The following is a 13355-nucleotide window of genomic DNA, read 5'->3' as shown; positions in this document are numbered from 1 at the left end:
CTCATTGCACTTTCCACAACTGTAATTGAACAACTATTTGAATAGCTATTTGCATAGTCTCAGTTTCCCTGGCTAGTCTGCTTCAAGGAGAAATGAACTTTCTCCCCAGCACACTGCCTGGCCCTCAGTAAATATTTGTTGAAAGAGAGATTGAATGCTTCATTTACCCAGTGGCAGAGCTGAACCTAGAATCTAAACATTTCCAGTACAGTATTATTTTCTTCAAACCATGAAATGACACCACATTTCCAGCTTCCCCTCTCTCTTTCCAGTGATTAAATATTATCAGTCTTCTGGGTTCTGTTTCTTCAGGGGCCTGTTAAAAGCCATCATGGTAAACGAATCCAGGTTTAGAGATTACCCTTTTCCTAAGGATAATTTGCATTTTAACTGGGAACTTCTGGCAAACAGAAAGTCATCCCAAAGGAACTAATAAAAACTCCTGGCACCATTCTTTCTTGGAGGGAAAGAATTTTTACTTAAATCGCTTAATGGGATTATAGGAAATGAACTTACACTGTGCCACACATGCTTTAATGTCAGCTTTTAAAAAAATTTTATTTTATTTTATTTACTTTTTTGAGACAGAGTCTCGCTTTATCACCCAGGCTGGAGTACAATTGCACGATCTGGGCTCACTGCAAGCTCCGCCTCCTGTGTTCAAGTGATTCTCCTGCCTCAGCCTCCCGAGTAGCTGGGATTCCAGGTGCCCACCACCACGCTCAAGCTAATTTTTGTATTTTTAGTACAGACGTGGTTTCACCGTGTTGGTCAGGCTAGTCTTGAATTCCTGACCTCAGGCGATCTGCCCTCCTCGGCCTCCCAAAATACTGGGATTACAGGCGTGAGCCACCGCACCCGGCTTTTTTTTTTTTTTTTTTTAAAGTTTATCTTCACGACAAACCTGTTGGATAGGTATCATTATCCATCATCCCCTTTATCAAATGAGGGAATCTAAGAAAGGTTTTAGTCGTTTACCCAGTATTGCACATCTGGGTGGGGAAACCATTATTTAGACCCTTTGTCTCCCAGCATATGACTTCTCATCTAATGCTGTTTTTACAATGCCATGTTGCCTCCAAGGGTAAGTATAGGCAACTGCTTACAGTTTATACATAAATCTGGGCCATGGAGCTAAGTGGCTGATTATTATTATTTGTTATTTATTTATTTATTTATTTTGAGACGAGTCTTGCTCTGTTGCCCAGGCTGGAGTGTAATGGCGTGATCTCGGCTCACTGCAACCTCTGCCTCCCGGGTTCAAGCGATTCTCCTGCCTCAGCCTCCGATTAGCTGGGACTACAGGTGCATGGCACCATGCCCAGCTAATTTTTGTATTTTTAGTAGAGTCGAGATTTCACCATGTTGGCCAGGATGGTCTCGATCTTCTGACCTCATGATTCGGCCCGCCTTGGCCTCCCAAAGTGCTGGGATTACAAACATGAGCCACCGCGCCCGCCGTAGCCGAGTATCTTTAAAAAGAAGTATTACTAGGTTTATTCTATTCCCTTGATGGAATCTATGCTCCCAGACTTGACATTTTACTGTCTCCATTAAAAGTCCTTCACCTTTGGTGCCTGACCTTATTCATTCCTACCATAAATGTGATTATGGGCAGAGAAAAAAAGTGCTTTGAGCACTTTGACCAAATTATGATGTTAAATCCAAGATGCCATGTTATTTATTTTACCGAGTCCACCCAAGCCTCCTATATCCAGCGTGTGGATAGTACGAGGTTGACAATTAGTGCATTAGTTACCTGTTTACCACGACGTACTTGCAATAACAAAAGCTATTAGATGGGCTTTCCTAGTATCAAATATTCCTGCATGAGTTGGCTTTGCTTCTGATTGAAAATACTTTTGCCCATCCTTTGCATCTCCCCTATATTCTGGTTCCCTAATACAGAGTCTCGTAGGGGTAGAGAGATACCATTATGTTAGTGTCAGATACACCTGGCTATTTAATAGTTTTGTAAACTTGGGCACATTACTTAAGCTTTCTGTTTTTCCAGTCGTAAAAAACCGAAAGACTGATATTGATTTTGAAGTTGTCGAAAAGACTTTAATGTGTTTGAAAATACCTAACAACAAAGCCTGGCCCACAGCTGGTATTTCAATAATGTTAATTTCCTTGCTTCCCTCTTGAGGTCCTTAAGATTCATAGGTTCTCCGGACTCCTTGAAAGTTTTGTGTAGATGCATGAGGTGTATTTTTCTTGGAAATAAAGTCCACAGTTTAACAGATTATCTTGGGGCCAGCGATTTCCCCGAAAATAAATTGTAGATTCTCCTTCCTGCAATGCTAAGGGGTGAATCTCTTTTGCGGGAGACTGGATTCTTTCGGTGTGTGTTTTGCTCTCTGGGTACTTCTTCTCTAGTCGGCTAACAGAGGAGGATGACCAAGCCCCTCGCGGGGGCGGGGGCGGGTCACTCCCGGACAGGGCCTCCATGAAGTTTCCCTGGGGGCTGTGTGACTCCCTAGGGGTCGGGTTACCTCCCAGATGGGGGTGGGGTATCACTTGCAGCTGGAAGGCAGGTTCATTTTAAGGTCTTGCGGGCTTCGGAGGCCCCTCCCTCACTGAGAAACCGGCTTTTGTCGTTCTTCTGAAGCCAGAGCTAGTCTTTCCAGGTGTTAGTCGAAACCTCGTGGTGCGACCCTGGTCGTCCCAAACCCCCTAGGCCTTAATCCTGGGGCGGTGGGGGCGGGGAGGCCGTGAGCACAGCTTCCGCTCCTCCAATCCGCCAGAGGGCGCAGCGGCCGGCCTCTCCCTTCCCGGGGTTCTTCGCGCCGGGCCCCTTCCGCGTGGGTGAGTGAATGTGAAAGTCAGCGCTCGCGCCGCGCGCGCCGTCCGCCTCCGCTGTTCGGCGCTCTGCTTTAGGCGGTGAGGGGCGGGCGCGCGCGTAAAAGCATAGAGACGGGCGTTGAGCTCTTGGGCTAGAGCGTCGCCGAGTCGGAGCCGGAGCCTGAGCCGCGCGCTGTGTCTCTGCTGCGTCCGCCGAGGCCCCCGAGTGTCAGGGACAAAAGCCTCCGCCTGCTCCCGCAGCCGGGGCTCATCTGCCGCCGCCGCCGCGCTGAGGAGAGTTCGCCGCCGTCGCCGCCCGTGAGGATCCGAGAGCCATGTCGGCCAGCAGCCTCTTGGAGCAGGTACAGGCCCGGCCCGCATGCCTCGGCCATTGTGTGAGGCGAGAAGGAGCCCGACTAGGCCCGGGCCCGCCGCCCCCGGGCAGGCCGAGCCGAGCCGAGGCGTCGTCTCTTGCGGGCCAGGTTTCGGGCCTCTCAGGCCGGCCGCGCCCGGCGCCTCTCCCTCAGCCTGCTCTTCCCGCTTCTCCTCCGGCCTCGGATCCCACGGGCCGGGCCGCGCCGCGTTCCCTTCTTTCGGCGGGCCTCGTTTTCCTTCCTTGTTTCCTTCCCCTGCCTTAAAGCCCTGGGTTCCTCGCGTCGCCAGTGGCGCGTCTGCCGCGTTTTCTCCCCTGCCCCACGGGCCTGGCGCTTTCCCCCGCCTCCCATTTTCAGCCTCTTCCTCACTACCATTCCTGACGCCTCCCCTCGGGCCTGCTCCTTTATTCTCCCTTCGGGCCCTGCCTTAATTTGTTCTTCCTTTTCCATTTCTCCTTTGGACAACTTGCTGCTCGGCGACGTTTCCTTCCCCTGCAGAGACCAAAAGGTCAAGGAAACAAAGGTAAGCCCCGCTCCGCCGGTGGCCCTGAGCCGGGAGGGGGACGCGGGGCGGTGGGGGCGGGGTCTCCGGGAAGCGCCCCGGGCGGAGGACCTTTCGGAAGCCGCTTAGTTCGCAGGTGCCGCACACTTAAGTATTTGACCCTTTCGGTGTGTTCTTGCAGCTGGCGAACAGCTTTTTCGCTAACAAGGAGTAATTCATTAAGGGTGGGGGTGGATTGGGTTTTGAAACGCTCCAGGTCCTTAGTTTCCTGTAGGTCTTAGAAGGCCTTTGTTTTTCATCCTCGTGGATCACTCTCTGGAAGTACTCTCATGTGATGGGGGAGGGGAAGCGGGAGGGAATGGAAATCCAGAGGAGCCAATGAAATGACCTTTTTAGATCAACTTGCTCTGGGTGGAGGGGGACATTTTCACTGGCGACTGTCGCTTCAGCATTCACTGTCATCTCTTACCCTTTTGAAGTTCAATCTTACGTGCTTTGTTAACTAGTAAGGTTTTTCTCTGGTTAGCATATATGAACTAATTTGAAAGGGAGATTGTAGGATTGGGACACTCCTAATTGAATTTTTTTTTTTTCTTTAGTACAAAATGGATCTGTACATCAAAAGGATGGATTAAACGATGATGATTTTGAACCTTACTTGAGTCCACAGGCAAGGCCCGTGAGTAGTTAACTATTTACATATCTAATCGAAGGGTGTGGTATATTCTTTCTCCGCCTTCTACCAATAAATCCCATTTTCTGAGGATTCATTTTTTTTTTCTTTTTTCTGTTTTCTGTTTTTTTGAGACTGAGTCTCGCTCTGACGCCCAGGCTGGGGTGTAGTGGCGCAATTTCAGCTCGCTCCAACCTCCGCCTCTCGGGTTCAAGCGAATCTCCTGTCTCAGCCTCCCGAGTAGGTGGGATTACACGTGTGCACCACCGCACACAGCTAGTTTTTCTATTTTTTTAGTAGAGACGGGGTTTCATGTTGGCCAGGCTGGTCTTGAACTCCTCAGGTGATTCACCCGCCTTGGCCTCCCAAAGTGCTGGGATTACAGGCGTGAGCCACCACGCCTAGCCGAGGATTCACTTTCTTAATACCTGTATTTTTTCTCTGCCCTCTATCAGGAAATCCCATGTTCTGAGGGTTCACCTCCTTAATACCTATTAATGTATTATAAAACAGTTAACTGCAAATGTCAGGCCGTTGAGATTCCCATCTCTGTAATATCAGCAACCATACTGTATTGAGAACGTAATACTGATAACACTCTACTGGCAGTAACATGTGCATGAGTAATTGTCTTCTTCCTTACCAAGAATGTAGCAGTGCAGAATTTAGGGATTCTTACAGTGTTAAATATTCTGAATTTTCACCCCAGAGAACTTTGGATTCATATGATAGGGAAAGTTCTAATGTAAAATCACCTGGAGGCGGGAAGATCTCTTGAGCCCAGAAGTTTGAAGCTGCTACCTACGATCATACCTGTGAAAAGCCACTGCGCTCCAGCCTTGGTGACAGAACAAGATCTGGTCTCTAAAAAATAGTCACCTGAACTTCATTCAGTGCTGCAGGACTGGCTGGCTTTCTTTTCTCTAGTTTATGGGTTCTTAGATTATCAGAACTATTTTGGAGTTAGGAAATTTTTTTTTTTTTTTTTTTGAGACGTAGTGTCAACTCTTGTCACCCAGGCTGGAGTGCAGTGGTGCAATCTCGGCTCACTGCAACCTCTGCCTACCAGGTGATTTTGCCCGCCTCAGCCTCCCAAGTAGCTGGGACCACCATGCCCGGCTAATTTTTTTAATTTTTTTGTAGAGATGGGGGTTTCACTATGTTGCCCAATCTGGTCTTGAATTCCTGAGCTCAAGAGGTCCGCCCTCCTCGACCTCTCAGAAGTGTTGGGATTACAGGTGTGAGCCACCATGCCCGGCTGAGTCAGGAAATTTTTGAGTTGAGCTGCACCTACATCTGTGGAGACTAACTTTATTTCTCACCGAAGGGAGGTATAGGATTTATAAAATGGAGTGAAAGTTAAAATACTGTTTAGCACAAATGAAGATCAGTAACGTTGGAGGTTTTTGTGGCATAGTCTTTTAAAGTTGCATGTAGATTCAAATACTAATATGACCTGTGCATGTAGAAACTTGTTTGATCCAGCAGTTCTTTTGTATTATTATCTCTGATTCCAAAGACAGTTACACTGTTGTAACTAATTTAACTCCCCAGATTAATAGGCCAAAAGGAAAACTGGCAATATATCTTCCAAAATGCCCTGAAAGGTCAAGAAATTTATAAGTTCTGAACATATGCTGTATGAAACATAGTTGGTAGTCCTGAATAACTGCATGCCCATATATGGATCTGATTATCACATAAAACTTGTAGAATCCCTGTGTAAAATTTTCAACACTGAAAGTATAGAAACCACTTGAGCAAGTGATTGGAAAAAAGTTTTCACAAAACACAACCAGTTAATCAGGAAAAGTAGGGAAGGAAGTAGAGGAATGAACTATTAATAGGTTCCTGCTATTGAAGTAGTTTGCTTACATAATCATTATAACAGGGAGAGTTGGAGCATTTAGAAGCATAATTCTAGGTAGTTCTTGTAAAACATTGTGTAATTCAGATTTTTGAGCTTGAGCATGTGGGAGCCTGCCAGTTCAGGTACAGACATTCAGCTGTGTCTTGGCATAACCTGTGATATTAAGTGCATTTGATTTTTCTTTCTCAGGTAAGCCAAAGCTTAAATGTCTTTGTTTAAAAAAAATTTGGCTAATAATATAAATCTTAGATGAGTAGATGAGGAAGGGTAACCTGAGAATCTAGTTCATTGTCTAGAGTAAGTCATCTACTTTTTAGCCAATTTTTCATTACCGTATTTTGGAATAATACTTCAAGTTTAATCTGTTGATTATAGGCTGAATTTCTTATATATGTGGATTTGGGTCTGCTAAAATTTTTAACCTTACCTTCATGAGAAATTTTAAATGTGAAAAGGGTATGTGTGAAAAGACTTCTTTTGTTTTTATGTATTTAATTATTTATTTATTTATTTTTGAGACAGAGTCTCACTCTGTCACCCAGGCTGTAGTGCAGTGGTGCGATCTCGGCTCACTGCAACCTTCACCTCCTGGGTTCACACCATTCTCCTGCCTCAGCCTCCCGAGTAGCTGGGACTACAGGCGCCCGCCACCATACCTGGCTAATGTTTTGTATTTTTGCTAGAGACGGGGTTTTAACTGTGTTAGCCAGGATGGTCTCGATCTCCTGACCTCGTGATCCTCCCGCCTTGGCCTCCCAAAGTGCTGGGATTACAGGTGTGAGCCACCGCGCCCGGCTATTTATTTTTTTTGAGACGGAGTCTTGCTCTGTTGCCCAGGCTGCAGTGCAGTGGTGCAGTCCGGCTCACTGCAACCTCTGTCTCCTGAGTTCAAGCAATTCTCCCACCTTAGCCTCCTGAGTAGCTGGGATTACAGGCAGGTGCCACCACGCCCGGCTAATTTTTGTATTTTTAGTAGAGACGGGCTTTCACCATGTTGGCCGGGCTGGTCTCCAGCTCCTGGCCTCAAGTGATTTGCCCGCCTCAGCCTCCCAAAATGCTGGAATTACAGGCGTGAGCCACTGTGCCCGGCCTGTTTTTATTTTATTTTTTGGAGACAGTCTGGCTCTGTTGCCCGGGCTAGAGTGCAGTGGTGCCATCTGGGCTCACTGCAACCTCGGCCTCTTGGATTCAAGTAATTCTACCGCCTCAGCCTCCTGAGTAGCTGGGCCTACAAGTGTGTGCCACCATGCCTAGCTAATTTTTTGTCTTTTTAGTAGAGACTGGGTTTTACCATGTTGGCCAGGCTGGTCTCGAACTGACCTCAAGTCATCCACCCCTCTCTGTCTCCCAAAGTTCTGGGATTACAGGCGGGAGCCACTGCGCCTGGCCATATTTCTCATTTTACATCCTCCAGAAACCACTGTGCATTTCCTTTTCAGGTTATAACTGAGTAGTGGGATCTATTGATATTCCCAGATAGTTTGCCAAGAGGCTAACACTATAAACTGGTAGTGAACCTTGCTTTTTGGTTTATGATTGAGGAACGGCTGTACAGACATTTGGGCTAGAACTTGAAATTTCCATTTCTTTTTGTTATTCTTGTTTTATTATCACCTGGTTTGTGTAGGAAGTTGATAAAAGGATTATCTCAACACTCAGGACTTAAACAGTTTGTGAAATGCTAAGTTTTCTCTTTACTTAGTTGTAGTGCTAAAGCTAAGGCCCATATTCACTGTATCAGCTTAACTTTAAATGTTTAAACATTTCAGTTATTACACCAAAATTTCTTATGATATAAAAAATGCCCGTGTGTTTATAGGAAATCATCTGATGTGCTGCACACTTTTTTTTTTTTTTTCCCCTGGAGATGGAGTTTCACTCTTGTTGCCCACAGGCTGGAGTGCAGTGGTGCGATCTAAGCTCACTGCAACCTCCGCCTCCTGGGTTCAAGTGATTCTCCTGCCTCAGGCCTCCCAAGTAGACAGGGTTTCATCGTGTTGGCCAGGTTGGTCTCGAGCTCCTGACCTCAGGTGATCCACCCGCCTCCACCTCCCAAAGTGTAGGGATTACAGGTGTGAGCCACCGCGTCCGGCCTGCACACTCCTTTTTATAGTATATTTGAATTGCGTGACTAGGTGGGGGGAGGAAATAGCCTGATGTTAATTTTTTGTGTTTTGATTTGCCTTTTTTTTTCTTCCACAGAATAATGCATATACTGCCATGTCAGATTCCTACTTACCCAGTTACTACAGTCCCTCCATTGGCTTCTCCTATTCTTTGGGTGAAGCTGCTTGGTCTACGGGGGGTGACACAGCCATGCCCTACTTAACTTCTTATGGACAGCTGAGCAACGGAGAGCCCCACTTCCTACCAGATGCAATGTTTGGGCAACCAGGAGCCCTAGGTAGCACTCCATTTCTTGGTCAGCATGGTTTTAATTTCTTTCCCAGTGGGATTGACTTCTCAGCATGGGGAAATAACAGTTCTCAGGGACAGTCTACTCAGAGCTCTGGATATAGTAGCAATTATGCTTATGCACCTAGCTCCTTAGGTGGAGCCATGATTGATGGACAGTCAGCTTTTGCCAATGAGACCCTCAATAAGGCTCCTGGCATGAATACTATAGACCAAGGGATGGCAGCACTGAAGTTGGGTAGCACAGAAGTTGCAAGCAATGTTCCAAAAGTTGTAGGTTCTGCTGTTGGTAGCGGGTCCATTACTAGTAACATCGTGGCTTCCAATAGTTTGCCTCCAGCCACCATTGCTCCTCCAAAACCAGCATCTTGGGCTGATATTGCTAGCAAGCCTGCAAAACAGCAACCTAAACTGAAGACCAAGAATGGCATTGCAGGGTCAAGTCTTCCGCCACCCCCGATAAAGCATAACATGGATATTGGAACTTGGGATAACAAGGGTCCTGTTGCAAAAGCCCCCTCACAGGCTTTGGTTCAGAATATAGGTCAGCCAACCCAGGGGTCTCCTCAGCCTGTAGGTCAGCAGGCTAACAATAGCCCACCAGTGGCTCAGGCATCAGTAGGGCAACAGACACAGCCATTGCCTCCACCTCCACCACAGCCTGCCCAGCTTTCAGTCCAGCAACAGGCAGCTCAGCCAACCCGCTGGGTAGCACCTCGGAACCGTGGCAGTGGGTTCGGTCATAATGGGGTGGATGGTAATGGAGTAGGACAGTCTCAGGCTGGTTCTGGATCTACTCCTTCAGAACCCCACCCAGTGTTGGAGAAGCTTCGGTCCATTAATAACTATAACCCCAAAGATTTTGACTGGAATCTGAAACATGGCCGGGTTTTCATCATTAAGAGCTACTCTGAGGACGATATTCACCGTTCCATTAAGTATAATATTTGGTGCAGCACAGAGCATGGTAACAAGAGACTGGATGCTGCTTATCGTTCCATGAACGGGAAAGGCCCCGTTTACTTACTTTTCAGTGTCAACGGCAGTGGACACTTCTGTGGCGTGGCAGAAATGAAATCTGCTGTGGACTACAACACATGTGCAGGTGTGTGGTCCCAGGACAAATGGAAGGGTCGTTTTGATGTCAGGTGGATTTTTGTGAAGGACGTTCCCAATAGCCAACTGCGACACATTCGCCTAGAGAACAACGAGAATAAACCAGTGACCAACTCTAGGGACACTCAGGAAGTGCCTCTGGAAAAGGCTAAGCAGGTGTTGAAAATTATAGCCAGCTACAAGCACACCACTTCCATTTTTGATGACTTCTCACACTATGAGAAACGCCAAGAGGAAGAAGAAAGTGTTAAAAAGGTAACCCACTTAATATTATTAAGATTTTTAGGGAAGGAGGAACCAGAGAGAACAGAAGAGGTATTATACAGTGAACCATTAATAAAAACTCTGTAAATGAATACAGTATCACCTAACAGTTCAAGGCTTTATAGAAGTATAATTGGTTTTAATACTTGAACCCTAATGTGAAGGAATGTGAGAACATTAGTAGAGGACAGAAATACGGACTTTGAAAGGAAAGCAAAAACAGTACAAGGAAATCAGACAGAAACAGTACATGATGCAGAAAGAGGTGAAGAATGAGTCAAAGAGATGCAGAGGGGTAATGGAAGTGATAAAACCATAGAAATTAAAGCAGAAGATTGAGTCTATAATATGGCAGAGAAAAATCGAAATGTTCTCTGTTGGATTAACTTGGCCTAGCTGGGGTTTTGTGGTTATTTTCAAGAGTCAATACGTCATCACCAACTCTTGAAATCACTTCTGTCTTCCCTGTGACAATTGGCGGTGTAAAAGAGTCACTTCTGATTTCCTCTGTAACAAGTGGGAATCTTGGGCAGAATGATGAGGAATGGATTCAAACTAGAGTTGAATTTGAAAGAGTTGGTAGCGTTTGCTCTGTGAGTATTGAGTGAATGTAAACTTTAGGATTATAAGAGGATGATAAAACTGGTTGGAGCAGATAATGATATATTATCTGGGATTTATACTTACTTTTTTTTGGACAGGGTTCTCTGTTGCCCAGGCTGGAGTGCAGTGGCATGATGTTGGCCCACTCCAGCCTCCACCTTCTGGGCTCAAGTGATCTCCCCATCTCAGCTTCCTGAGTAGCTGGGATCACAGTCATGCACCACCATGCCCGGCTAGTTTTTCATGTTTTTTGTAGAGCTGGGTTTTGCCATGTTGCCCAGGCTGGTCTTGAACTCCTGAGCTCAAGTGATCTGCCCCTGCCTCCCAAAGTGCTGGGATTACAGGTGTGAGCCACTGCAGCTGGCCTAGACATTGTTAAATGTAGGAAGTAGGTGAAAAGTTTATGAGCAAGGAGAAATTTTTCTTTGAAGATCTGTATATTAGTGGTTGAGAGAATCCTGAGTTGATTAATCTCAAATATAAAATAAAGTCTAACAAGCAATGTTTTCCTTAAATTTGTTATGAATTCATAGGGATCTTATACGTGATCTAGGATCTGAGGCATTGTTAGGCTTCTCTATGAGAATTTATTCCTTTTAGCAGTGGAGGAAGGGCTCGTTGGTACAATCTTCTTGGAGGTACATAGTTGTTAAAGTAGGGATGGTTGCTATTTTATCTTCCAGTGGGTACAGATTAATAAGAAATGGGAGTTACACTTGTCAGTGACACTAAAAGCATTGGGAATGGAGAACCAGATTATTGAAAAGTTGGCTAATAAACTTCCTTTTTGATAGTCCTTTAAACTCCTCTCTTCCCCACAGTTAAATAGTTTAACTTAAAGTCTTCCATATTAGGCCTGGCGTCGTGGCTCACGCCTATAATCCCAGCACTTTGGGAGGCTGAGGTGGGCATATCACCTGAGGTCAGGACCAGCTTGACCAACATGGAGAAACCCCGTCTCTATTAAAAGTACAAAATTAGCCGGGTGTGGTGGCACATGCCTGTAATCTCAGCTACTTGGGAGGCTGAGGTAGGAGAATCACTTGAACCCCGAAGGCAGAGGTTGCGGTGAGCCGAGATCGTGCTCTAGCCTGGGCAACAAGAGCTAAACTCCCATCTCCCCCCGCCCCCCCCCCCCCCCAAAAAAAAACTAACATATTTTGGCCTGGCGTGGTGGCTCACACCTGTAATCCCAACACTTTGGGAGGCCGAGGCAGGAGGATTGCCTGGGCCTAGGAGTTTAAGACCAGCCTGGGCAAAGTAGTGAGACCCCATCTCTCTAAAAAAAAAAATTAGCTGGGCATGGTGGCACACACATGTTGTCCTAGCTACTTTGGAGGCTGAGGAAGGAGGATCCCTTGAGCCCAGGAGTTAGAGGTTGTAGTGAGCCATGATTGCATCACTGCACTCCAGCAGGGGCAACAGAGTGAGACTCTGTATCAAAAATAAATAAAATTTACAGTATTTTGTAGAAAAAGATAGTTTATTGGTGCTTTTTGCTAGACATCTGAAGGGCTCTAAATGGTCATCAGGCTTCTGTTTCTAGAGGGACAAGTAAGGAGGCCATGATCTTTTAGGCATCTTTTAGTAGCATAGCAGATTTATAGACGTCTGAGGGGCATCTAGGTGCTTGGTTTGTCCACTTGAAATGTGTACTATCTTATTAATCTTTATAATAAAATTCTGTCCTACATCTTGTGATTAAAAGCAGGAAGGAAATGATGAATTTAATGCACAGCATAGTTGTTAAGATAGACTTGTATGTGTTAGGGCCAGTGGGGAAATACAGGGTCATTTTCTTTTCAATTTTGCATTGCTGGGGCCAGATGAAGAAATATGGGTTTAGAAATGGAGTAGCAGGCTGGGCGCGGGTGGCTCATGCTTGTAATCCCAGCACATTGGTAGGCAGAGGTGGGCCGATCACTTGAGGTCAGCAGTTTGAGGCCAGCAGTTTGAGGCCAGCATGGTGAAATCCCGTCTCTACGAAAAATACTAAAAAAAAAAAAAAAAAAAAAATTAGCTGGGTGTGGTTGTGGGTACCTGTGATCCCAACTACTTGGGAGGCTGAGGCAGGATAATTTCTTGGACCCGGGAGGCAGGGGTTGCAGTGAGCTGAGATCATGCCACTGCACTCCAGCCTGGGCGATAGAGACTCTGTCTAAACAAACAAGTAGCAAATTTGGGTTTTGTTAATTTAGCTTTTGGCCAGGCTCTGGCTCACGCCTGTAATCCCAGCACTTTGGGAGGCCGAGGTGGGCGGATCACCTGAGGTCAGGAGTTTGAGACCAGCCTGATCAACATGGAGAAACCCTGTCTCTACTAAAAAATACAAAATTAGCTGGGCGTGGTGGTGCATGCCTGTAATCCCAGCTACTTGGGAGGCTGAGGCAGGAGAATCGCTTACACCTGGGAGGCGGAGGTTGCAGTGAGCTGAGATGGTGCCATTGCCCTCCAGCCTAGGCAACAAGAGTGAAACTCCGTCTCAAAAAAAAAAAATTCAGCTTTTAATCAAGTATGTATTTTGATTATGTTTGCTAGAGTGGTTCAGTTAATGATAATTGAGCTTGATATGTAGGTGTAAGATTCGTTTGTTGGAATTGACCAGCCTTTTAATGTTTTCATAGAATGAGTGCAATAATAAACAGAATTTAGTGTCTTTGGTAAGCTAACTAATGGCTCTTTTTAAAAACCATTGCCCAGCGCGGTGGCTCATGCCTGTAATCCCAGCACTTTGGGAGGCCGAGGCGAGCAGAT

The 13355-nt window shown here is 46.1% G+C and overlaps 1 protein-coding gene across 1 annotated transcript in view; it reads left to right on the top strand.

Moving 5' to 3' along the window:
- The first annotated feature begins 2500 nt into the window (after positions 1-2500).
- Positions 2501-13355, top strand: part of YTHDF2 (YTH N6-methyladenosine RNA binding protein F2) — a 33237-nt gene continuing 22382 nt past the window's right edge. Inside the window, exons 1-4 of the mRNA XM_001154190.8 lie at positions 2501-3146; positions 3657-3681; positions 4260-4339; positions 8406-9989. Coding sequence (XP_001154190.1) covers positions 3120-3146; positions 3657-3681; positions 4260-4339; positions 8406-9989 — 1716 coding nt within the window. The 5' untranslated portion in view covers positions 2501-3119. The remainder of the gene's footprint in view (positions 3147-3656; positions 3682-4259; positions 4340-8405; positions 9990-13355) is intronic.

This window comes from Pan troglodytes, chromosome 1 (genome assembly GCF_028858775.2).
Source record: "Pan troglodytes isolate AG18354 chromosome 1, NHGRI_mPanTro3-v2.0_pri, whole genome shotgun sequence".
Lineage (NCBI taxonomy): Eukaryota > Metazoa > Chordata > Mammalia > Primates > Hominidae > Pan > Pan troglodytes.
This window is presented reverse-complemented; position numbering and strand designations above follow the sequence as displayed.